This window comes from Mesocricetus auratus, unplaced genomic scaffold (genome assembly GCF_017639785.1).
Source record: "Mesocricetus auratus isolate SY011 unplaced genomic scaffold, BCM_Maur_2.0 Super-Scaffold_100009, whole genome shotgun sequence".
In the NCBI taxonomy this organism is placed as follows: Eukaryota; Metazoa; Chordata; class Mammalia; order Rodentia; family Cricetidae; genus Mesocricetus; species Mesocricetus auratus.
Window position 1 is genome coordinate 60,286,918 of NW_024429193.1, and position 26,016 is coordinate 60,312,933.

At 41.4% G+C, this 26,016-nt stretch overlaps 1 protein-coding gene across 2 annotated transcripts in view; it reads left to right on the plus strand.

Annotated features, from left to right (window-relative positions):
• Window positions 1-24,060, plus strand: part of Vps45 (vacuolar protein sorting 45 homolog) — a 56,918-nt gene extending 32,858 nt beyond the window's left edge. For both annotated transcript variants that reach the window (XM_005084249.4, XM_013123831.3), the window contains exons 14-15: window positions 8,916-9,047; window positions 23,753-24,060. In XM_005084249.4, coding sequence (XP_005084306.1) covers window positions 8,916-9,047; window positions 23,753-23,840 — 220 coding nt within the window. In that variant the 3' untranslated portion in view covers window positions 23,841-24,060. The remainder of the gene's footprint in view (window positions 1-8,915; window positions 9,048-23,752) is intronic.
• Window positions 24,061-26,016: the final 1,956 nt, after the last annotated feature.

Genomic DNA, 26,016 nt, shown 5'->3' on the forward strand with positions numbered 1-26,016 from the left:
TGCACAGGAACCAGAATGACAGAAGACAAACCAGAGGCAGGAAGTCTTGAAGACAAGCACGTGGGAGGCCATGTCCAGTCTTCTGAGACGTAAAGCCCCTTTCAATTTAGTGGGAAGGTTGGTGGTGGTCCCCAAGCATCACTAAGATTTGGAAGCCAAGTTGTTGTGAGTTTAGAAGCTAACTTAGGAAGTTGTATAGGACAGGAGATGAGATAAGAGCATGTATTTGAATCTGATTTACTACAGAAATTTAAATAGAATTTCCATAGGAGGTCAAATGCCTATTAGTAGATATTGGTTTAAAATATACCAAGTGAGGTTAGTTATGTGGTTTTCCATGAGCCTTCACAAGGTTAAATGTGAAGAAGGCAGATAGGTCCAACCAGGATTCTAGAAAGTGGAAATAAGAGGAAGGACTGAATGCTGTTGTATATGACTGTTAATATAGAGAAGTTTTAAGTTGATGGATGATTACTGGAGAAAGGAGATCTTAAATTCATGATTTCATAGGTGGCCCACATGTTTGTAAGAACGGAATTTAGGCTGTAACATAGATGGTGTAGTAGTAGCAGTGTAGTAGTAACTTAGGTGTTTAGCTGTTAAAGTCTCTGGAAGTGTTGAAAAGAAGAGTGGAGAGGAGAATGGTGAGCAGAGCCAGGACTCCAGAGACTGAGGGTGGCCAGGAAGGAGGTTGGGAAAAACAGCGCAGCATGTTAGGGGCATCTGAAGTCATGGAAACAGAAGAAGACAGAGAAATGGTCCAAATTAGTCAAGGACATAGAAGATACTATTCTATGCCACTTCTGAGCTCTGCTTAGCAGAAGCAAGGTAGAGAACACTTGAAAAACACAACAATTCCAATTCTGAAAGATTATCCTGTAAACAAATATACACGCACAAGTACACAAAGACATATAAACCTGGTATTCACTGAAACAGTAATTGTCACAGCACAGTCTGGAGACAGGCTAAACACTCACCAACAGAGGACTGGTGCTCAGTTACAGCTCAGAACTATTAGGCTGGGCTGGAAATCACCACATAGCCTAAGCTGACCTTCAACTCAAAATCTTCCAGTGTCAGCCTCCTGCTGTTCCACCAAAGTCCAGTAGTGTTATTTTTAATGGTATAATTCTTCATGGAGCATATGTAAGACTCTAAGGTGTGTTCATAGAAAATCAAGATGGTATCATTCCCCCTTTTGTGGAAAAATATGTAAGCATAAATATAACTGTGTATATGTAAGCATATGTTCAACTATACATATATGCATAACATGTATATAATATGTGTATAGCATGATTTATGAAAGAAGACAAGAGAAACTGCTAATTATTACCTCTAATATTGAAACAGTGGTTCATTATATCCATACATAGCTTTTTCATTAATTATTATATTAGATATTGTCATATTGAAGTAAGAATTACTCTTTAAGGTTTTCACATTATCCGATAGTACTTTACAAACAGTAAGAATTCAGTAAATTATATAGATAACAGTAAATATGCCAGAATTTACCATTGAAAACTTTAAATACAAGAATGAATTTAGTTGATAATTCAGATTTTTGTAGGTTGTCATTAACTCAGTATGAATTTTGGTTCTGCTCCTGCTTAGCCCCAGTATCATCTCTGACCACTTTCTTGGCCCTAGATCATCACATTGAGAAGTTAATTTGGGTCATCTTTGTAATGGCTTAGGTGTCATGATAGAAAGTCTTAGTTTTATCATTGTTGCAGTATTAGGAAGCATCATAAGACTGTAGTAATAGGGCAGATTTGCAGAGCTGGAGCACTTGTATTTTTTTCAGCCTTAGCTATGTAATTGGTGGTTACTGTTTGAGAGTAAGGACATAAAAGGGGTTTGATCTTAATTCTGCAGATGGACTTATTTATCCTCCCTATCTGGCTAAATCTTTCTGCACAGTTGTTTATCTCTGATAGGCACACATTTCACAGATTCTTGTTGCAATCACTGCTTTTGTTTCTATAAAAGACTTTTTTCCTGCAGAAAAAAAATCAAAAGAACTTTACTATCTCTAAGTATATTCAAAATTTTAAACTTTAGGCATAAGTGTAGTAGTCCACAAAGTAGGTTAAGTATTACATTTGAAAGTTTTTCCTGACTAGCTCATGTATAGAAATAATAGTTTCTAGAAATACTATATTTGATGTTTTATTTTTCTAACAAAATAAGATACAAATTGGGCTGTTAGGATGTCCTTGTGTAGCTGGATACAGAATGAACTTGCTGCTGTTTTCTAACATTTGCTGACTGCTTAATTAATGCCTTGTGTTGCTATGGTGAATTACAGAGCACAGAAAGATGCACATAGACTTGAATTTGTGTATTCCACAATACATAAAAGATTTTCTATATATTTTACCACCAGCCTCATAGGAAAAAAATTTTTTTCGGAGACAGGGTTTCTCGGTATAGTCTTGGCTGTCCTGAAATTCTCACTCTGTAGACCAGGCTAGCCTCGAATTCAGAAATTCACCTGCCACTGCCTCCTGAGTGCTAGGATTAAAGGCATGCACCACCATGCCCAGCAGGAACATCTTTTAAGATTCATTAGTGAAATGAATAAAAAGGAAAAATGTTATGAGACTCTTTAGTTTTGTTTTAATTTTCTGTTTGAGACAAGGTCTCACCCTGTAGCTCATGCTGGCCTCCCACTCTTAACAATCCTCCTGCCTCAGACTCCCAAGTGCTGAGATTATAAGCATGAGCCATCACACCCAGTTTCAGAGACTTTTCTTAAAGATGTATTTACTTTGTATGTGTGTGTGTGTGTGTTTACTTTGTGTGTATGTGTGTGAGTGTGTATTTACTTTGTGTGTGTATGTGTGAATGTGGTGTGTGTGAGTGTGTGAGTGAGTGTGAGTGTGTGTGTGTGTGCCCCATGTACAGCAGGCACTGGTGAAGGCCAGAGTGTGTCAGGTACCTTGGAGCTGGAATTGTAGGCAGTTCTGAGTTACCTGATGTAGATGCTGGGAGCCAAACCCAAGGCCTCAGCAAAAAGAAAAAGCTCCATCTCTTCAGGCTTTTATAGAAGTTTTTCAGGAGCTGAAGAGATGATCCAGCAGTTAAGAACACTTGCTCTTGCAGAGGACCAGGTTTAATTCCCACACTTACATGCCAGCTCACAACTGTCAGTAACTTCTGACCTCTATATATACAGGTGTGCCCATGGTGCACAGATATGCATGCAGGCAGACACTCTTACACATAAAATAAGCTTTTTAAAAAGTTCTTTTTCGGGAACTGGAGAAATGGCTCAGGGATTAAGAGCACTTGCTGCTTTTACAGAAGACCCAGATTTGATTCTCAGCACCCACATGGAGGCTTACAACCATCCATAACTCAAGTTCCAGGAGATCTAGAGCCTTCTTCTGACTTCACAGGACCAGACATGTGCATGTTACACATACTTGCAGGCAAAACATCTATACATATACCATAAAATAAAATCTTTAAAATTTTGTGTTTTAAAGTTCTTCATAAATGTTCTTTAGCTACATTGAATCATCAGCAGGAGGCTCAGAAAAACTTGTATTGTGTCATGGTCAAATATGATACAGTCATCTTTGTTATAGGTGTAATTGAACCAAATTCTAAGACCATATCTCTTTACCTAGAATTTTTGGTTGTTTTGGTTTAGATATTTGTGTGTGTGCTCATGTGTCTTGAGTGTATTGCACATGTCCAGGTACACCTGTGCACACATGCAGAGGCCAGAAGGCATGTTAGGTTCCTCTTCAAGCACTCTCTGCCTGTTCTTTTGAGATAGGGTCCATCTTGAACATAGAACTCATATTTTCTTGGCCTGGCTGGAAGCCAGCAAGCCCAGTGCTCCTCTTGTCTCTGCGTGGTTCAGAGCTGGGGTCACAAAGCATGTCTGAGACACCCAGATTGTTAGACAGGTGCTGCGGTCCAAACCCTGATCCTCACGCTTGCACAGTGAGCAATGGTAACTGAGGAGCCGTCTTGCTGGCCCACAGCTGGGTGCTGTCCTCACACTGTGCATAGCCTACATAAAGGGCAGCTGCAGGTACCAAGGTGTTCTCCAGGGTGTTTTCTTTGTTGCTCAGGGTCTTTTCTGATTTACCAGATCAGGAGCTCAGGATACCAGTGTTCCAGTCTGACTCACCTCACCAGTCACCAGATAATCACTGCACTCCCTACAAGACAGGGAGTCTGTCCTTCTTAACAATCTGTGTAATCCATCAGTGTTTATTTATTCAAACTCAAACTGCTTGATGGGCTGCAGGGTTGTCCTTCCCCCTAAGGAGCACTGCACACGACATCTTACTGAAAACCACGCTCATTTTCTATGGATACAATGTCTCCACCCTCTTGTTCTGTCTCCTTTTACGTCAACCACAGTCCTGAGGGCTCTCACCTGAACCTTAGTTAGTCCTCATCACCCCAGAGACCCCACCCCAAAACATGGCAGTTACAGTAAGCTCCTAGCCTCACAATGGGGATTACATATCAGCGTGTTAACCCTTGGAGGACCCTCAAACCATAATAGGCAGCTACTTGCTACATGTAGCCGATGCTGCTGAAGATCTGAGATTTTGCTTTAATTACATTAATTTAAATCACTACATTTGAAGAAGATCTGGGGGGGTGTCTTAGTCAGGGTTCTTATTGCTGTGAAGAGACACCATGACCATAACAACTCTTATAAAAAGTAAAGCATTTAATTGAGGGGGCTCACTTACAGTTTCAGAGGTCCAGTCCATCATCATTGTGCAGAGCATGGCAGCATGCAGGCAGATCTGGTGCTGGAGGAAAAATAGCTGAGAATCCTACATCTTGCAAGCAGCAGGAAGTCGACTGACTGTCACACTAAGGGAAGCTTGAGCAAAAGGGACCTCAAAGCCTGCCTATGGTGATACATTGTTTATGATCTAATAAAGCCACTGAAGATCAGAATGCAAAGCCATAGAAGCTGGGCAGTGGTGGCTCCAGGACTCAGGAGACAGAGGCAGATGGATCTCTGTGAGTTCAACGCCAGCCTGGGCTACAGAGTGAATCATCTAAAAGAGAAACAGAGATCACACCTTTAATCCCAGCACTGGAGAGGTATAGAGATAGGAGCAGGACATTCAGTATTCAGTCTTAGGCAATTAGTCTCCAGCCACTTGAGGTTAGGATCGCCCCAGCCTTGGTAGAGGTAAGAGCTCTTTGGTGCCTTTGCTGCTTTGCTTTTCTGATCTCCATCTTGAACCACAACATCTGTCTCTAGGTTTTTATTATTTGTGCTACACCTGCTCCCACAGTGACGCAGTTCCTCCATAAGGCCATACCTCCTAATAGTGCCATTTCTTTCGGTGGCTATTTTCTTTCAAACCACCACAGTGTGTGTAGATTATGAAGTGGCCCTATAGCAGACTCTGGCCACCAAGGGAGAGCAACAAATGGCCACTAATAAAGTAGGGGAAATGAGAACATAATACCCTGGGAATTTTGTCTAGGAAAAGCAGGTAACCAACTTGTCAAATGCAGGCAAAGTAAGACAGACTGAAGGACAGTTACATGGAGTCAGCAATGTGGTCCAACCCTGACAACAGAAGTTACTTAGTGGAGTCTGGAGCCAAACTACCTGAAATTAGATTAAGATGAAATGGCCAGATCACAATAAGAAGTCATCATGAGATTCTGCTTTGTCACCTGCACATTTAAAGAGACCAACAGTTTTGAAGTGCGTGGTCCTGACATGTGCAGGAATAGGCACTGCTGGATTGTTAGTGTGATGGCATATTTGAAACAACTTGGAGAGCACTCTCTCAAAAATAATAATTTTTAAAGACAGGCTCTTACTGTGAAGCTTTGGCTAGCCTAGAACATGATATGTATACCAGATTAGCCTAAAACTCACAAAGATCCACTTGTCTCTGCCTCCTGAGTGCTGGTTTTAAAGGTGTGCGCCACTATACCCAATTTCCAAGTTTTATAAGTGGTTAGATATTTTTATATGTTTGAGTGTTTGTCTGTATATAAGCACACCACATGTGTGCCTGGTGCTCACAGAGGCCAGACGAGGGTTGCAAATGATTGTGAGCCACCACGTGGGTTCTAAGAACTGAACCTGGGTTCTCCACAAAAGTAGCAACTGCTCTTAACCACCGAGCCATCTTTTCAGTTCGCTTTCTCAGAGTTTTCATTGTGAGCCTGACTATTAATGGATGAACCATCTCTCCTGCCCCTCTGTCAAATTTTTAAATGTACAGTATGGGGGCTGGCAACATGGCAAAAGAAATTTGCTGCCAGACCTGATGCCCTGAGTTGAATTGCCCAGATCCCAGATGGTGAGAGAAGTAGTTCCTGAAAATTATCCTTTGACAGCTACATGCATGTTTTAGTGTATACAGGAATACATGTGCCTACACACACACACACACACACACACACACACACATATGCATATGCACACACACACATGCAAACGCACACGCACATGCACAGATAAGCAACAGTGTTTGCCTCTATAGGAATGGTGGGGAGTGTGGGAGGGACACAGTTGGGGACAGGGATGACACAGCAAAAAGAGTCAAGAAATTCCTGCAGCATTTTTGTATTTCATGCTGTGTACGTGCCTTTATGTACTTCAAAGCAGTTTGGAGTGTCTTTAACTGTTACTGTTTGGTTATTTGGTTGGTTGGTTGGTTGGCTGTTTAGTTTGACATTTAAATTACATTTATTTTTTATGTATTAGTGTGTATGTATGAGCATATGTACGGAGTTCAGAGAACAATTTGCAGAAATGTGTTCTCTCCTTCTACAATGTAGGTTCTGGATATTAAACTAAGGACATCAAGCTTGGTGACCAGCACTTGCTCTGAGTTTTCTTTAAACACTGTCTCACTGTAGAGGCTGGTTGGCCTGAAACTCACTATGTAGACTAGATTAATCTCAGCACCCCAGATTCCTACACCTCCCGAGTGCTGGTATGTCCCATATGCACTACCATATTCAACATCAATCTTGTACGTAAGAAGTCTTTTAAAGTATGTAGCAGTGTGTAACGCTGGGGGCTTTATGTTTTATGGTATTGAGAATGGAACCCAGAGCCTTGTGTATGCCAGGATATCCCCAGCCTCTGGTGGGAGTTTTAAATGAAGTTTATTTTAGAAGATAAATTTAGGACCTGGAGAGATATAGCCCAGCAGTTAAGAGCACTGGCTGCTCCTCCAGAGGACCTGGGTTCAATTCCTAGCACCTGCATGGTGACTCGCAACTGTCTGTAACAACAGTTCCAGAAGATCTGACATCTTCTGACCTCCCTGGGCACAGACATCTATGCAGGCAAAGCATCCATGCATATAAATTAAATAAAACTGTGAAAAAAATTAAGTAAAGTTAGTGTCTTAAAGGCAAGATTTTATGTCACAAGTTCCATAAAGGTGTCATAACTAACTCTCTAACTAGTTAACTGCAAAATAACTACCTCTTCATATTTTCAAACTTGCATACTAGCCAGACAGTGGTGGTACACGCCTTTAATCCCAGTACTTAGGAGGCAGAGGCAGATGGATCTTTGTGAGTTCAAGACCAGCCTGGTCTACAGAGAGAGTTCCAGGACAGGCTCCAAAACTAAACAAAGAAACCCTGTCTCGAAAAACAAAATAAAACAAACAAAAACCTCAAACAAACTTGCATACTCTCTAATGGAGAGTTTCTGCAATTCAGAGACCATCTGAATTTATTTAAATAACTACAGTATCTGATTCTGTTTCCGTGTCCTATAAGAAACAAATACTGTCTTGGTTTACTTGTTTAGAAAGACACAAGTAAACAAAAAGAGGAAATGTTCACTTGTGTTTTTCCATAATCTTCTTGTAAACATGTATCCTGACTTCCAAAATGGATGCTTCTGCTTCATGTGGTTTTTAAATAATGTGTTGTAACAAAATTGCCTGCCTGGTTAATTTTCTCTTCTTTTAATGGCACAAAAAAAGACAAACTTTAGTAACTGAAAATATGTTGTTATACCTTCGGAAGGAGCTGATAGGAAGAGTGTTTTTATTACTAAACCACTTTAAAAAGCTAGAAACACAAGAAACAATTTAGTGCCACCCAGATGAAACCAGTGGCTGCGCTGTGTCAATGACTAATGCCAACTGTGCACTTGTTATTATCAAAGAATATAGAAGTGGGATTACAATGTTAATTTATGTGTTCTTTTTTAAGATTTTATTTATTTTATGTATGAGTGCTCTGTCAGCTTGTACACCTTTATTCCAGAAGGGGGCATTAGATCCCACTGTAGATGGTTGTGAGCCACCATGTAGTTGATGGGAATTGAACTCAGGACCTCCGGAAGAGCAGCCAGTGCTCTTAACCTCTAAGCCATCTCTTCAGCCCTGTGTCCTGTTCTTTTATGTAATCATTGCACAAATGATTTTGGTCCAGCAGCATAGGGACATTCCAGTACACTAGTATTCTGCAAGATGCTTGGAGACCTTGGCCAGGGGCCACAGAAACTAGCACTGTAACTAAGTACTTGACACAGGGATGTCTGAAAGGCAGCATGGTCCAAGTGAGAACTGCTGCTTATTGAGGGCATGCTGCAGCACAGCACTCTGCAGACCCTTGAATATAAAAGAGTATTTTTGCATTTGGTTCCAGCAAACACTATTGTGCTATTCTGAAATCCCCAGCACAGAAATAAGACATCCGCTCATAAGCAGAAAGCAAATCACTATTCAGCATTTCCTTCTGTTTCCTGCCAATTTGAGATAATTAAAACTTTTTTTAAACCCTTTATTCTGCTTTAATTCTGCTTCCTTCACCAAAAAAGGGGGGAGCTTAGAAATTGAAACTGTGCATATAATAACAAATCTTTGCCTCTTTTTTATGTCTTAGCCTATGACATTCTCTCTCTGTGTTCATCACCACAGGCCTCAGGATATCATCGTGTTTGTTATTGGAGGAGCCACCTATGAAGAGGCGCTAACAGTTTATAACCTGAACCGAACAACTCCTGGAGTGAGGATTGTTCTGGGAGGGACAACAATACACAACACAAAAAGGTAAAGACTGTCTCGTCCTACAGCTCTCTCCCTGTCCTGGGAATTATGCTCAGATTCCCTGTATCTTGGAAAGATTGATGACCAAATTGCAGTAAAGCAAATGCTCTGGCACTGCAGTGCCTTCTTGGGGTGAGGAACTACGTTTGTGAGGCGCCAGCCACACTTGTTGCTTTCTGTTATCTATGCTCAGAGAAGAAAACTATCTAATAACAACGAGACAGGCACTTTGAAAATAGCTGCCCATGTTCAGTGCCACTCCTGGCGTTGGGTGTGTCTGTTTATGAACTTGGTTCAGTGTGGGTTAGGAGAAGACTACAGTAGACAGGCTTATACTCCATCTAATTTCCGATTCCTTTGCATTTTCCTCCTACTTACTTATTATTTATTTGTTGGAACAGAGTCTCACTGTATATCCCTGGCCAGCTCAAACTCAGAGTCCCCTGCTTCTCCTTTCTCAGTGCTGGAATTAAAGGGATGAGTGACCCCCATCTCCTCTTGCTTTTAGTGCATTTAGATACGCGCTTAAGTATGTTTGTAATTTTCTCTTGCTCTTAGTAGACTCTTATATCACTGTTCAAAATATTGATTGACCTTTAAACACACTAAATGCTCTTTCTGAGAGTTGTATTTTCTACTGAATCTTTATAGCTCCATAGCCTAAGAAAGCAACATCTTCCCTTTAACTTGAAATACCATTAGTGTAAAATTAAACATCTATATCTCGTTTTAAAGATAAGTAGAATTACAAAGAATTATATATACACATCCTAGTAAAATAGTCTTTCCACGTGTAAATAAAAATGCATATTTTCCGCCTTTAATCCCAGCACTCAGGAGGCAGAGGCAGGCAGATCTCTGTGAGTTCCAGGCCAGCCTGGTCTACAGAGCAAGTTCCAGGACAGCCTCCAAAGCCACAGAGAAACCTTGTCTTGAAAAACCAAAAAAAAAAAAAAAAAAAATGCGTATTTTCAGATGTTTGGCTAATTAATAGTACTTCAAGTAAAATTTCACTTTACTATTTAAGAAACTAATTTAAATTTTTTCATAAAATAGTGTCAAAGTTACTAAGCAAATGATCTTTTGTGTGAAATTAAGAAATAAGAGCCTCCAAATGATGTCAGGTATATATTTCATCTTGTGGGGCAGGCCTTTAAAGCCAAGCAGAGAGTGGTTGGTTACTCCTATAACATCTATGCCACTGTTAAATCAGTGGTCATGTCTGGCGATTTTTGACTGCTGGGAGAGGAAGAATCAGTTTTTAAGAGTACAGCCCCTGATAAGTCAACCAAGAATATTTGGGCAGCACAATTTGACCTTGAGGTAAAGGTAGGGAATACAAAGCTGAATGGGAAGGGAAGGATGGTGGATTTGGGACAGGTTGGGGAGGGTGAATATGATTAAAATACATTGTATGAAATTCTCAAAGAACTAATAAAAGAAGAAATAAGACAGCCCTGAAATAAACCTCTCAGTGCACCTGACTGCAGCTAACTTTAGTATAGCTTTGTCTTACTGATAGCATGCTAAACATTTAAATTATGTAGACAACTTAAGCCCAGAAGGGCTGATGAAATCTTGGACAGGATTGCTTACTGGCCCCTGACCAATGAAGTCTTCAGGGAGAGGGACTTGCTGTGACAATTGCCAAACTGAGAGGGGAAAATTAATGTTTGCAATTCATGAATGATACACTATTAGATCTTTATAGTTTACTTTTATAGACATATAGCCTACAGCCAAATAGCTAAATGTTTCATTAATAACAAGAAATTATCGTTATTGAAATCTCAAAGGCTTTAATACAAAGGCTTAAGAAATTGGAAGTAATATAAGAATTCAGCTTTCAGTGGAAAAGTTTGATTCTCGTGATGAGGCATCACGATGATGTGATGAGTTGTTAAATAAGCCACTGCTCCTTTTGTTGTTTTGTTTAGAGTCAGGGTCTCACTGTATTGCTCAGGTTGGCCTTAAACTCCTGTACTCAAGCAATCCTCCTGCCTCAGCCTCAAGAATAACTTAGTATATACTCCACTGACTGTCCATCTCTTATACCATTGAAGTCTGAGAAATGGGGTTGCAGTTCAGTGGTAGAGTCTGTGCATAACATTCATGAGGTCCTGGGGAGAGAGAAGATGTTCCCAGACTCTCAGTAGGAGAAATGCTACTATTTTATGAGGAAAAAAACAATATTATAGCTAGATATAGTAGGGTTGCTTATGAGCTTGCAATACAGACTTTAATATTTGTTTCTGTAAATTGTTAGGGTTCAGTATATTGTTGTACAATATGTGATGCTGGGCTATTTCTTAAGAAAAGCCCACAGAACTAGATGACAGTGATGCAGCCTTGATCTCAAGAGCTCTGCAGCACGGTATTATTTTGGGAAACTATGGAGATTAGAAAGCAGTCTACTTTTAGATATGCCATAATGAATGCCCTCCTGTTATACTTAGAACTATGTAAGAGATGGTATGGACTGCCTCCCAGGGATTTGAAATAATGAGTGCCCCAGTAAACAGGAAAGCATCATATTCCTGTGTCTTAGAGTAGGATGTATCAAGACAGAAGCCACTGTCTCTACCGCCTGGAAAATGATTCTTGTGGAATGTCTATGGGTACAGATCACTTAGTTTCCCTCATCTTTGCAATCTTAAAGTCTGCGCCTACCACAGATTTCTCCTACAGATGAATCTTAAAAACTCCACTCACTACAGCATGCATAAATCACCACAATTTAGGATCTTGAGGAAGTTATCTAATTACAGGATAAATAAGTCAAAATTGATCTGCTTTTTAAAATTACAGGCTCCTTTACCCTTCTCATGGTAAATTTAATAACTGTCTCCTGTAAGCTTGTGAACAACACTGGCAAGCAACAGCAGTGCCGGGCATGGGGGCACACACCTGTGACCCCAGCACCTTAGACAGCAGAGGCAGAGGACTTCAAGTTCCAGTCCAGCCTGGGGTCCTCTCTCAGGAAAAAAGAAAAGAAAACAAATCTTTCCTTCCTTCCCAGGGTATTTCCAAGATTAACATCAATTTTTGGTGATGGGAATCTTTTTCTTTGGGGTTTGCAGTGTTTTGGAGCATGGGCAATGCTGAAAATTAACCCAGTACCTGGACATCCTAGAGAATTACTATGTCCCTGGGCTGTATCTCTGCCTTTTGTTGTTTGTGATAGAGCCTTGAGTAAGTTTCTTCATTTTAAGGCAGAAGGTACCTGGAAATATATGTGCCTCCCCACCCCACCCACATCCTTGAGACAGAACCTGGGAGTCACTCTGAAGCTTGAGAACAGTCCTCTACCTCTGCCTCCCAAGTACAGGAATTATAGATATATGCCATTGTGGATGGCTTTCTACTTTAGGGCTTAAACAGAAATATATGTTAGTTCAATCTAAAATTCAAATTACCATTCAAAGGTATAATTTAAGTAGCTTTTGACTGCTTTTCTTCCTTCCTTCCTTCTTTCCTTCCTTCCTTCCAGTTTTTCAGGCAGGAGCCATTGGCTGTTGCTACCATAGCAGCTTAGACACAAATATCCGAGAGGGAACCATATTAAAAATAATGGTTTATGCTGGGTGTTGGTGGCGCACACCTTTAATCCCAGCTCTCGGGAGGCAGAGGCAGGCAGATCTCTGTGAGTTTGAGGGCAGCCTGGTCTACAGAGCAAGTTCCAGGAAAGCCAGGACTACACAGAGAATCACTGTCTCAAAATAATAATAATAATAATAATAGTTTGTTACTACAGCAAAATTAACAGGGACCCACTGTGATTTTTTAACAACAACATTCTGTTTGATTATATATTCATTTTTGTCTTTTTGAAACAGTGTATCACTTTTTTCTCTAAGCTAGCCACAAACTTACAGCAATCCTCTTGCCTAACTCAGCCTCTCAACTGCTAGGATTACAGATGTGAGCACCATACCCAGTTAGTTAATCGTCTCTTTCCTAAGCAATTTCTTATTTAGAGTTCTAGGATTAAAGATGTTGCCACCACCTGCTGGCTTGTCTAGTATTTATAATAAAGCAGGGTTCTGATGAGCAGGCCTTCTGTAGTCATATGTCATGTTTCTTAGGGGTCTTCTCTGATTAGGTGTCATTGTGACTGACTTTGGTTAGATCTAAACAGCAGCTCAAATAAAAGGAGGGTATTTGCTGCTATAATAGTGTGTTGGTCTGAATGAGAACAGCCATAGGCTCATGTTTCAAAACTTGACTCCCAGTTGGTGGACCTGTTTGGGAAGAATTCGCAAGTATGGCATTGTTGGAGAAGGTTTGTTACTGGAAACGGGCTTTGAGGTTTCAAAAGACTCATGTCATTTCCAGCTAGTTTGAGATCTGAAATGTGAACTCTCAGCTGTTTGTGGTGCCTGCCTTCATACCTCCATACCTTCTCTCCTCTATCTGGGACTCTAACCCCCTGGAACTGTAAACCTAATTAAACCCTTTCTTTGTAAGTTGCCTTGGTCATGGGGTTTTATCTCATCAATAGAGAAGGGTGTAAATTCAGGGACAGATTTCTAATAAAATTGCTTTCTAAGTAGAGTGAGAAGTATCTCGTGACTGTTAGACCCAGCAGTGACCTGAGCATGTGCAGCTGGCTGGCCCAGGCGGTATGTCTCTGTGGTCTGTGCAGGCTGGTGCTAGGCAGGCTGGTGCCTCCTGCCTTTGCAGTGCTCTTACAGGACTAACTAACTCTTAATTTGTTTCAGTAGTCAGTATACTATGTCATCAATTAGGAGTATAGATGGCAAATTTCAACTTCTTTGAAGAGTCTATTACATGAGTCATTAACATAGACCCATGAGTACCTTCACCACCATCTACACAGAACAGTCAACAGCCATTTCACCCAAGAGTTCTAGAATAGATAAATATCTATTGAACACTTGAGAACAAATCAGTGGTCTGTTGCTTACGGGAGACAAATAAACTCAGTAAGTTAATATATTTCATAGTAATCAGAAAGTGATATATACTGTGAAGATATGTGTAATACAGGGTAAAAGGGAAGTTGATATTGCTTGCAGACAAGTGGATCACACTGTTCAATATGGTGACATGTGTATGTGTCTAAGCCACTTGTGGAGGGGTGCCCATGGCAGCCAGAAGAGGGCAATCCATCCTCTGGATGGATTACAGGCAGTCATGAGCCTCACAGTGTGGGTGCTGGGAACTAAACTCAGGTCCTCTGGGAGAGCAGCGAGTGCCTTTACCCACGGAGCCTCTCTCCAGCCTGGGTCTTCTTTTAATGGCTCTATTGAGACATAGTACACATATCACACAAATTGACTCCATGTATAGTGCATTAATTTTCAGCATATTTACAAATATGTGCGAGCATCACCATGGTCTAGCATAGAACATTGTCATCATCCCCTAAAGAATCTCTCACTGAAGCCCTCAGCTGTTTTCTGTCCACAGCGGTGTCTCTTCTCTAGACAGTTTGAGTGGAATTATGCTTTCTCTTGAGTAGCTTCTCTTACTGGCATAATCTTCTGAGGCTCACCCATGTTGTAATAGCATACTTCATTCCTCTTTGTGATGAATATTTCACTGTATGCATATGTCACATTACCTTGATATCTGAATAGTTTTCCTCTTTGGGCTCCTATGAATAATGCCCCTCAGAACATTTCTGTATGAGCCTTTGTGTATAGTAGGTAAGAAAAGTCATAGCATTGGACTTACAAGTGTCATCTGAGCTACCAATACTAGAGTGTTGGGGCTGGAGACATTGCTCAGTAGTTAGCAGTGCTATACTCCTGCAGAAGACCCAGGTTCTGTTCCCAACACCCACACTAGACCACTAACAACTGCCTGTAACTCCCTCTTCTGGCCTCCATAGGCAATTGCATGGATTGGTACACATACTCTCACTCAGGTGGACACATAAACATAAATAAAAAGTAAATAAATCTTTTAAAGGACTTTTTAGAAGCGAATGTGAACTAAAAGGGTCATCCCCCAAATGAACGTTTGTTTATTATGAAAATGTAGAACCCTAGGTGTAGTAAACTGTAGTCAGTATTTATTCATCTGCAATAAATTGAGTCATCATCTTTTTGTATTTCTGGAGAGCATGATCCTTCCATGCAAATGAATGAGAATATTGGTTTGGACTTTAGGCAGCACTTTAAGCCTTAACCGCTTCACCAGCAGTCAATATTGAAGAGTTCTAGTCCTCACTGGAAGCACCTAGGTTAGCTGTGTGATCCAAGAAGCCAAGAGTCCGATCCGTGGGACACAGTTGTTGTAATGGAATAGAACCGCTGTTTTCATGCGATGCATGATAGCAGTGCAGGGGAGCCAGACGAATGTATTAGCCAACTGACCTGTAAGCACCATCTGAAACGTTGGTCTCCAGAACTGTCCCTTCATGCCTTCCTAAGACTTTAGACAAGGACACATCCTGCTAGCTGACACCAAACCCGCCATCCTTTTCCTGCCGTCAGGACTAATCATGACACATAGTGGGTTCTCTGTTTCAGTTAAATTTCAACTGGATTCATTTAAGCCCTCGGTGGCTATAAATTTGCAAAGCAATTAAAGATCTCATTTTCAATTACCTTCCTCTAACTAGCGAAGGCATGTGGTATAAGCAGCAAATCCATACTCACTATAGACAGGAAGTAAGTGCATATAAAAGAAAAATCCATTCACTGTGAGGTAATCAGAGCCACTGTGGAGCTTTCTTCCTTTATATTATTTCTTTACCAAAGGTAAATAAAAAGCACTTACTGGGGGCTGGCCAGAGTCACTTGTGCCGTGGTGTGTGGAGGCCAACTCACAGGAGTCAGCTTTCTCTTCTGCCATGTGGGTTCCCTAAATGGACCTCTGCTTAATCTTTGCCCACTGAGCCATCTCATAAGTCCACATGCCCACATAAAGGCTTTTGGGTTTCATTTTTGTGTTTGACATAATTAGGATAGTATTGTGTAGACCATTCCATACCAGGTTTACTTTGGGCAAGGAGGGAAATTTTTGCAATAATAGATGGCTGCATTATCCAGGCTGGCCTTGAACTCATAGCTTTTCTTTTGACTCAGCTTCCCAAAATGTGAACCACCACATCCAGATTACATTTGTTCTTCTTATATTGAAAACATTTTCAATTGTTTACAACATTCTTTACAATAATTTTAATTTAATATAAATGTAAAGATATACCGGATGGTGGTGGTGTACGCCTTTAATTCCAGCATTCTGGAGGCAGAGACAGGCGTATCTTTGTGAGTTCAAGGCCAACCTGGTCTATAGAAGGAGTTCCAGGAGACCCTGTCTCAAAAAAAAAAAAAAAAGATATGGCTTTAATCATTGTAGTTTGGCATTTATATTGTTTACATTTTAAAATATATACCACAATAAATATCCCATATTAATAAATCCATACCCCTAAGCTTGATGATTTTTAAATGTATGCCAATTTAAAGTATGACTTGACTAGAAATATAAATTTGTTTGACATGTCTGGAAAGTAGCTCAGCTAACACTATTTAACATGGGATCACCTTGATGGCTCATGTTGCTTTCTATCCAATTTGTAAGAAGCCCCTGCTCAGAAATGTCCTGTCTCGATTAATGATACAGTTATCTGACTATACTCATCAGATGGTACCCTGAAAATCTGAGTTTTATTATCTATGAATTCTATCTGCATCTTAAAATGAAAAGTTAGGGCTGGGAAAACAGCCTAGTGTAGATACCTGCCTAGCATCGCAAGAGCAGGGTGCAGTCTCCAGTGACACATGCAACAAAATTAAAGTATGAAAAAGCAAAACTCTGGAGCACCAGACTGCCATTTTTTTCCTTGATCTAGGCATTGAGATTGTTTTCTCACTGTGTAGTCCAGTGTGGGTGAATGTCAGATCCCATAGCCACCCGATGCACACTCTATAGCAGTTTCTAAAGAGGACAGACATTACAGGGCGGGCTGGAGAGACGCCCAGTGGTTCCAGATGAATACTGCTCTAAAGAGGACCCAAGCTCAGTGCCCAGCACCCACATCAGATGATGACCTGTAACTACAGTTCAGAGAATCCAATGTCCTCTTCTGGCCTCTATGGGCACCTGCTCTCACAGGCACATACATACACACAAACACATGCATAACTTTTAAAATAACAAAAACAAATCTTTTTTTAAAGATATAGTAAAACTAAGGGCTACACATTGCTTTAATAACTTACACCTATGCTGTCTACTACAATGGTCTACAGCCACATGAAACTATGGAGATCTTTACTGTGGCTAGTTGGATGTGAGGTGTGTTCAAGTGTAAAAAAACATTTTGAATTTCAAAGAAAAATGCAAAACAAATTCTCCCTAATAATTTTATATTGATTATTGCTATAATGATTATTTTGGAGTATTTGAATTAAATAACTATTCATTATAATTAAATTTCCCTTCATCTTAGTTTTTTAATGACTACTATAACATTTTAAGTTGTCTGTGCATCTCACATTTGTGACTTTTAAACACTTGCAATTTTGGTTTTGTTCTTTGGTTTTTGAGACAGGGTCTCTCTACATAGCCCTGGATGTCCTGGAACTCACTATGTAGATAGACCAGGCTAGCCTGAAATTCAGAGCTCTGCCTGCCTCTGCCTCCACATGCTAGGATTAAAGGTGTGGGCCTCCATGCTTGGGCCCATCCAATCCCTTTAATTTCCACAGCAACCCAATGAGACCTCACTTTTTGGGTGAAGAAAATGAGATAGTAAAGAGATCATAAAGCTAACCAGGGTAGGGCTGGAGCTGAGCCCAGGTGGTTTCTGCCCTGGACACTTGAACACTCAACTGATGTAAGATTTGGGAAGATTTGCCTGCTGTGTTTTTTTCAGAGCCTTTGCTTTTAAATGTCACTTGTAAGGTAAGCAAAACATGAAGCCTTCTGCCCAGTAAGAAAATAATATAAAAGTGAGGAACCAGAATCATTTCATTTTAGGGTCTTTGTCATCCCAAATAAAGTTTAAATAAAAATAATGAACTTGACTAGTTAGTGGCAACTGGTGAGGATTTAGAAGCGTCTGTAGACTTCAAGGTCAGGAGGGGCTGATGCATGCTGTCAGCAAGTGCATTATAGACCCTACCTTAGCACGCAACACTAGGAACTTGGCCCTTCTCCTGTGACCACATGTTTGTGAAATCCCTGAATTATTTACAGAAAAATTAGGATACTATGACAATTTGCATTTTAGAGGGAAAGGAATCCAGACAGCACTGTTCTTCCCTTTGGTTGCTTCAGGGTCCCTTTGAAAACACCAGAACCGCATCACCTATGTAGAGACTGCTTTGTGGGTTTGTTCTCTTCCTGCCACTGACCAGTTTTTCCTGAAGCTGATATGTGTGAAGTTCTGTTCAGGGTGCTAGAGAGGAAGCCGTGCTCTGTGCCCATGAGGGATTACACCTAAGCGAAAAGTAGACACTTGGGAGAATGGAGTTGAATTTAACCAGGACTCAAACCTAAGTGTGTCTCCTGATTCTAATTTATGTATACACTAACTAAAGACAACTTTTTATCATAAAAACAATATATAATTCTTGTATAAAAATAACACAGTAATAAAGCAATTAACCAAAAATAAGATACTAAAATATCAAATTGTCACCATAAGGATTGCTGCCACTGTCCTAGTGCATGCATAGTCTTTAGTCTTTACCAGTGAATGAATATACCTTTCCCCCTGGCCCTTGGTTTTCTGATTCTGGCTCTCTCTATGCAGCCCAGACTGGCCTCGAACTCTCAATCCTTCTGCCTCTGTCTCTTGAATGCTGAGATTAAAGGTATGTGGTACCACACAGCTATTTTTAAATAAAAGAATGTGTTTTCAATAAAAATACTTATCTATGTCATTTTTAATGATTGAATCATATTGTTGTTTGATTAACCAATCATCACTTTTTTTCTACATTAACAAATATTAGTACTAATTCAGGAGCTATCTTGAGACACATTATTTGACAATGTTTTTTGAGACATGATTTCATGTAGCTCAAACTGACATCCAAATTGCTATATAACTAAGGATGTCCATGATCTCTGACCCTCCTTTTTCCACCTCCTGGATGTCAGAGTACATGTGTGCACTACCATACGTGTTGCATGCAGAACTGGGGATTGACCCAGAGCTCCATGCATGCTAAGACTGACTCAGCACATTCTCCGCCTCTGGCTGATAGTCTTTGTAATTTCTCACCCTTAGAAACTGTTACAAATGTTCCATGTGCACCCTTATGTACTATCCATGTGGGGTAGCAGTTGAGCATGAACTGCATGCTAGAATGCTTCCTTCTCTGTGGATATTATCTCGTCTAACCTCCCTAATCCAAGAGTAAGGTTACTGTGATCCCAACTCCCAGAGGAAACCCCGGGGGCTATGAAATATCTGCTTGGGTCACATCTGGGAAGTATGGCTTTAGTGCTCCAGCCCAGCCTTTGAGTTAGCGGCAGTGGGAAGAGTGACTGTGTATGTGTGTAAACATTTTCAAATGCTGGTTACCAGCCAGAAAAGGGTTTTGTTGTTGTTCTTCTTGTTTTTTCAAGACATTGTCTTATGTAGCACAGGCTGGCCTTTAGGCTCTCTGCATACACAAGACTGACCTTGAACCCCTGATCTTCCTGCCTCCGCCTCTTGAGTGCTAGGGTTTTAATTCTGTTCCTATAATTATGGCTGCTCCGACAAACTAGTGTGGTCTTGGGTGTTTGCGGTGGTGAGAAAGCATATCGAGATCTTCTTATCGCTGACTTCCTCTCGGACCTACATGACTGATACCACAAGCTGTTCTTTCCCTTGGAGCCCATTTCCCTTGCAGGTGCTCAGGGCCTCTCTCCTTCCTTCCTCCCTCTGCACGTGGAGTTCCAGTCAATCACACACACGGTGTGGATTCATCCAGAGCCCCAGTGTGTGCATCTGTCCCATTTCTTCTCAGGCAGCATCAGTGAGGACAGGGTTAGGAAGGAGCCGCCTTAGTAGGCGTTACCTCTAAGATTTATCTAGATCACTGCTCGTGGCTTTGCTCATGCGTCTCTCAGTGCTGTGTAACAGTCCCTTATATGGACAAACCAGCTTATTTCTGGGCCACCTGTCTATCGAAACCTGAGACGGTTTTTTGTTGTTTTTACTTATTTTGCGTTTGCTATTGCTATTGCTTCTTTCAAGGAGGAAAGGAAATATGAGCCAAGAGAATTGGCATAATATAATTACATTGTTTGGGAGCACAGAAGATGCTCAGGGCACTGTAAACTAGCATTTGAGGAGGAGAGAAGTCAGAAGAGTGAGCAGGATGTGCCTGTCTCAGGTGCCAGCCATGGAATTAAACAAGCCTGTTTCTCACTTTAGAATGTGATTAGTCCTAGGGGCATGCATGGACACAAATAAATGCAACATGTCCTTTAGAGTATCCATTTTCATATAATTTGGGACATACACAAAGAATAATTAATAAAATAAAATGAAGGAGTGGCAGGAAAGTATAAAGGTTTTGAGGAAAACAGAAAACCCCAAGTGCTGGGGTTCCGTGTTTGCACCACACTTGGATTAACTGTTTCTTCTTACATGGTCCATAAAGACATAAAAACTACATATTCAGTTTTAAATTCTACTACTTAGTGTGTATATGGAAGGGGTATGCATAGCATGGCACACATGTGGACACTGGAAGACAATTTGTTCCCTCTCCACCACGTGCATCCAAAGAGCAGACTCAGGACATCTGGCTTGGCATCAAGCACCTTTACCCACAAAGCCATCTCACCAGCCATTCCAGTGCGTGTGCATTATATAATATTAGTCCTCACAAATGAGCTATGTCCTCTCTCCCTACTTCCTCCCATGTAATGTCTGCCTCCGGACTATAGTGAAAAGAATAAAGATGCTGACTTAGGTTTGTACCTATGTGTGCAGTATTGTGGAGTCATGTTTAGGTTATTCATAGGAATAACCTAGTAATTGACAGAACATTAATGCTCCGAGTGTTGGTTTCTGCTCTGTGGCCAGAGACTAGAAAGTAAAGACGATACAAGCATTTTAAAAGGATTTGTTTTTGTTTTATGAGTGCTTGCCTGCATGTGTGCAGAGGCCAGAAGAGGGCGTCAGATCCCCTGAAACTGGAGTTACAAATGTTTGTGAGCCACTGTGTGGATGCTGGGGGCCAAACCCAGGTCTTCTGGAAGTGCTTTTAACCGCTGAGCATCTCTCTAGTCCAGTGCCTGCTTTTCTGTGTATGACCGAGTTTTCGAGGCTTACTGTCCACCTGCCATCTGGAGAGTTGGGAAAGCACCCTGGTGACAGCACAGACTAAGAGCAGCAGTGCTGACTGTCCCCTGCTGTCTGTGCCTGCCACACACCCTGCCCAGGTGTGCCTACCTGGCCCTGAGGGCCCCTTGAAGTAAGTAAGCCTCATAGGCTGTGGTTCTGCACACATGCAGTTCAATGCAGTTCAGTCATGCTCAGTAAACACTTATTAAGTTGAATTTAACTAAACTGGGTCACATTCTAGCTCCACAGGAGATTTTTTTTAGTTTGTTTTTAGGTGAGATTGATTTTTTTTAAATCTAGACAAGAAAAGGCATTCTTTTTGTTTCATTGTTTTTAAACATAGTCTAAATTTAGGATACAGCTACCAATATGTTCGTTGCCCATAATTTTTAAGCATTCTGAGCAATGACTCATCAAAGTCCCTAAATAGATATTTGAAAAGTCACAATAGCCCTGGGAAACAAAATTAGGTTTGGCAAATACCGTGTTTTCTCTTTGCAGTCAGGAATATTCGGTCTTACTGATCTACAAGGGAGGAGTGTGCTGTTTAATTTTAGCAAATTCTTTTCCCTTTGTACTAGAGTTGAAAATGAGCAAAGATCATCTGACAAATTCCTATAGGGCACCCAGCACGGCTTCCTTCTTACTAGAAACCATTGCCAGAGACCATTGCCTTTCCAAATGGCAATGTCGCCTCCTCTCCTGACACTGGCTCAGTGTCCTTCAGTATTTCCAGTCTGATGGCCAAAAGGTGAGGCCAGATAGAGGCACCTATACTTCAGTAGAAGACAATGAGCTTGTTTGTCTCTAATGGAGTCTAGAATTTAAATCTTCCTGGAATCTTCCATGTCTGAACTATAAAGCAGTGATGAGGTACCCTCCATTCACCTTACTCTGATGTAGAGCTGTCTCCTGAGTCTTGAACATGCTAACAAATGCCATCAAAGTAACCCTAATGTTAGAGAAAACTAGCAGTACAAACGTGAACACCTGAGTTTGATCCTTAGAACCCATGTAAAAAGCAGGTGTGACAGTGTATGCCTGTAATCCCAGTGTTGGGAGGCAGAAAGAGATGCCTAATTAGTGAGCCCTGAGTCCCAGTGATAAATCCTGTTTGGTAAAACAAGGTAGACAGTTCCTGAGGAATGACACCTGAAACTGACTGCTCACTCTGGCACCCATTAGCCCTTGCCCCCGACAAATGAACACACACACACACACACACACACACACACACACACGCACAAGTTTTTTTAGATTTCAAAGAGGAAAGAGTATCCAGTAAGGTAAACTCTATAGCCAAGCAGTAGTGATGCACACCTTTAGTCTCAGCACTTGGGAGGCAGAAGCAGGCAGATCTCTGTGAGTACTAAGCCAGCCTGGTTTACAGAGCGAGTTCCAGGACAGTCAGTGATGTTACACAAAGAAAGCCTGTCTCAAAAAAAAAAAAAAGAAACACTTTATTTCAATAAAATATGGATAATAGGTACAGTAGTTCTCAACCTGACTCATAGCCCCCAAAGGGGTCACGTCAGATATCGTATATGTTAGATATTTACATTACAATTCATAGCAGCAGCAAAATTACAGTTATGAAGTAGCAACAAAATAATTTTATGGTTGGGGTCACCACAACATAAGGAACTGTATTAAAGGGTCAAAGCACTAGGAAGGCTGAGAACCGCTGTCCTAAAGTAATATATTAAAACTTTGCCTTTAAAAGACCTGGGGTCCTGTAGTTACCTTTTAAAGGTTCAGTGGGTAGGGACACTTGCTGCCAAGCTTGCTGACCTGAGTTGAACCCCTACAAGTTGTCCTCTGACTTTGACACAAACACTGTGGCACATGTGAGACATGACAGCTACACTTAAAATCTCACCACTTAGAAGGCTGAGAGAAAAGGGTTATATGAACCCAGCCTGGGTTACATAGTGAGCTCCAAGTCAGTCACTTAGAAGGCTGAGAGAAAAGGACTATATGAACCCAGCCTGGGTTACATAGTGAGCTCCAAGTCAGTCACTTAGAAGGCTGAGAGAAAAGGGTTATATGAACCCAGCCTGGGTTACATAGTGAGCTCCAAGTCAGCTAGAGCTCTGTCACAAAGTCCTGTCCAAAACAATGGGAAAATTTTACCCCAACATTGGTGGTCCACGCCTTTAATTCCAGCACTCTCGAAGCAGAGGCAGGTGGATCTCTTTGAGTTTGAGGGCAGCCTCGTCTACAGAATGAATTCCAGGACAGCCAAGGCTGTTTGTTATACAGAGAAACCAAAAACAAAAGAAAACTTGTTGTCAGTCTTCCAGGCCTGAATGTTTTATCAGCATACTCGGCACACAGTATCAGAACTTCTCAGGCTCTGTTCAGTGCCATGGGAGTGATGCTCTTTTTTGGTGAGGGTTTTGCTTTTCTGCTACATAACCTAGAATCTCCTTGTCAGTTTCCTAGAGGAAGTCCTGGCTTCTGGACTGCACAGCCGCAGCAGGGAGAGCTCACAGGCCACCTTGAGGTCAGCAAGCAGAAGATGAGATGGCAATGGAGAACGCCGAGAATAGTGCAGCCTCCATCTCGCCCCGGCCTCAGCCCTTCCCTGCTGACCGGGGGCCTCAGGAAGGCTCTTGTGTTTGTTGTAACTTGCACCAGGTAACCCTAATTCCTGAACTGCTGGCACAGACACCGGAACTGCCGATGATGAACCCATCCCACTTGTGATTCTGTACCAAATAAACATATCCTTTGTGTATTTGACAGCACAGTCACTTTACTGTTTGATGGGCTTTGTTGGGATTGTTCTTGAGAAATGCGTTGTCAAAATAAGGCAGTCAGAAAGCCATGTGCCGTACATGGTACCATCCCTTATGTCTTCTCTTGATGGCCTGAGTGACAGGAGCCAGCCATGGTAAGGACCATGGAATCAGACCTCTGGGAAGTTGGCAAAGCCTTTCCCTCAGATCAGGTTCAGAAAGGCAAGTCCTTCCTCTGTCCAAGTAGGAATGTTCTAGCAAGATTAACCACTAAAAAACTACCAACTGCAGCTTCTTCCTCCCGTATAACTGAAGCCTGAGACTGCCCCCTATAGTCACACCTACCGAGACTAGCCTGAGATAGCCCCTACGACACACACACACACACACACACACACACACACACACACCTGCAGTACTTCAGTGCCCTGAGGCTTCGGTTGCTATGGCAGTACTGAAGCTTCATCAGAGGGCACACAGACCACCCGGCCTCAGCTTTTCTGTACCTGTGTTTGTGTCTGTTCTTTCTTCGTTCCTTTTCCGCCCCCAGAGGCGTTCCAGGACACAGCCCCTCATCTCCTGTTCACCCTCATCCTGCACCCTTCTTTAGAGAGCCATTTGCTGTGCGTTGAGAACCCATGTAGGGTTGCAATTAGAATTCAGTCTGCAGACAGATGGGTGGCTTTGTTTGACTTCTCTCAGGCTCATTCATGGGGATCCATAAGGTGAGACTTGAGATGGTGTTATACCATACAAAGAGAGCATGCCTGTACCCAGAACATGTCTAATTATGCCAGAGCAACTGAAAACTTTCCTGAAAGTTGTAAAAAGTGATGGAAGGAATAATGGCAGGAAATTACTGTGTCCTCACATAACTGGAGAAAAACTGCCACTGCCTGGTTCTCTGTAGAGTGTGCTTTTAAAGATTTAAGATTGTATAGGTGTTCTTGCCGGGCGTTGGTGGCACACGCCTTTAATCCCAGCACTCGGGAGGCAGAGGCAGGCGGATCTCTGTGAGTTCGATGCTAGGCTGGACCAACAGCCTTCAAAATAATACAGAGAAACCCTGTCTCGTAAAACCAAAAAAAAAAAATTGTATAGGTGTTCTCATGTGTTCCTGTTCCTCTGTGTGTGTGTGTGTGTGCGGGTGTGCGTGCGTGCGTGCATGCATGCGTGTGCATGCATGCACACACGAGTACACAAAGATGTGGAAATCCCTTTAGGTCAGAATAGGGTGTCTAATCTCCTGGAGCTGGAGTCATAGCCTGCCCATTGGGTGCTGGGAACTGAACTCAGGTCCTCTGCAAGAGCAGCAAACACTTTTAACTGCTATACCATCCCTCCAGCCCCTTAACTTACATGCTGATAAGTATTCTTTAGCATCATTCAGATTTGTCATTTTTATGTGACCAGTGTTGGGGATATTGGTCTTTTTATGGCAGGCTCAGTTTCTTCATCCCTAAAGTGAAAATAATTAGGGTCTTCCTAACCTGATGGTAATGGTTAAAAAAGACATAGTTTAGTATTTACAGAACTAATTCTGTTGTTTCTACTTCTTTTTTCTTATTGAAAACATTTTAATGAAGAACATATGCTTTTAACTGGGCATTGGTGGTGCATGTCTTTAATCCCAGCACTCAGGAGGCAGAGGCAGGTGGATCTCTGTGAGTTCGAGGACAGCCTGGTCTACCGAGTGAGTTTCAGGACAGGCTCCTAAAACAATACAGAGAAACCTTGTCTCAAAAAAACAAAACAAAACAAAACAAAAGAACATGTTCTTAATAGCCTTCTGTCCCATAAATTAAAATACCCTGATCAAAATATCAATCCTATAAAAAAAAAAGTAGGATTTTAAAGTCAAGAATATTTGTTTTTAAGTGACAACTCAGATATTTCTTCCCAGGAAACTTGCAAGGTGCTATTCACAAGATGTTACCTTTGATAGTTTCTGCGTTTTCCT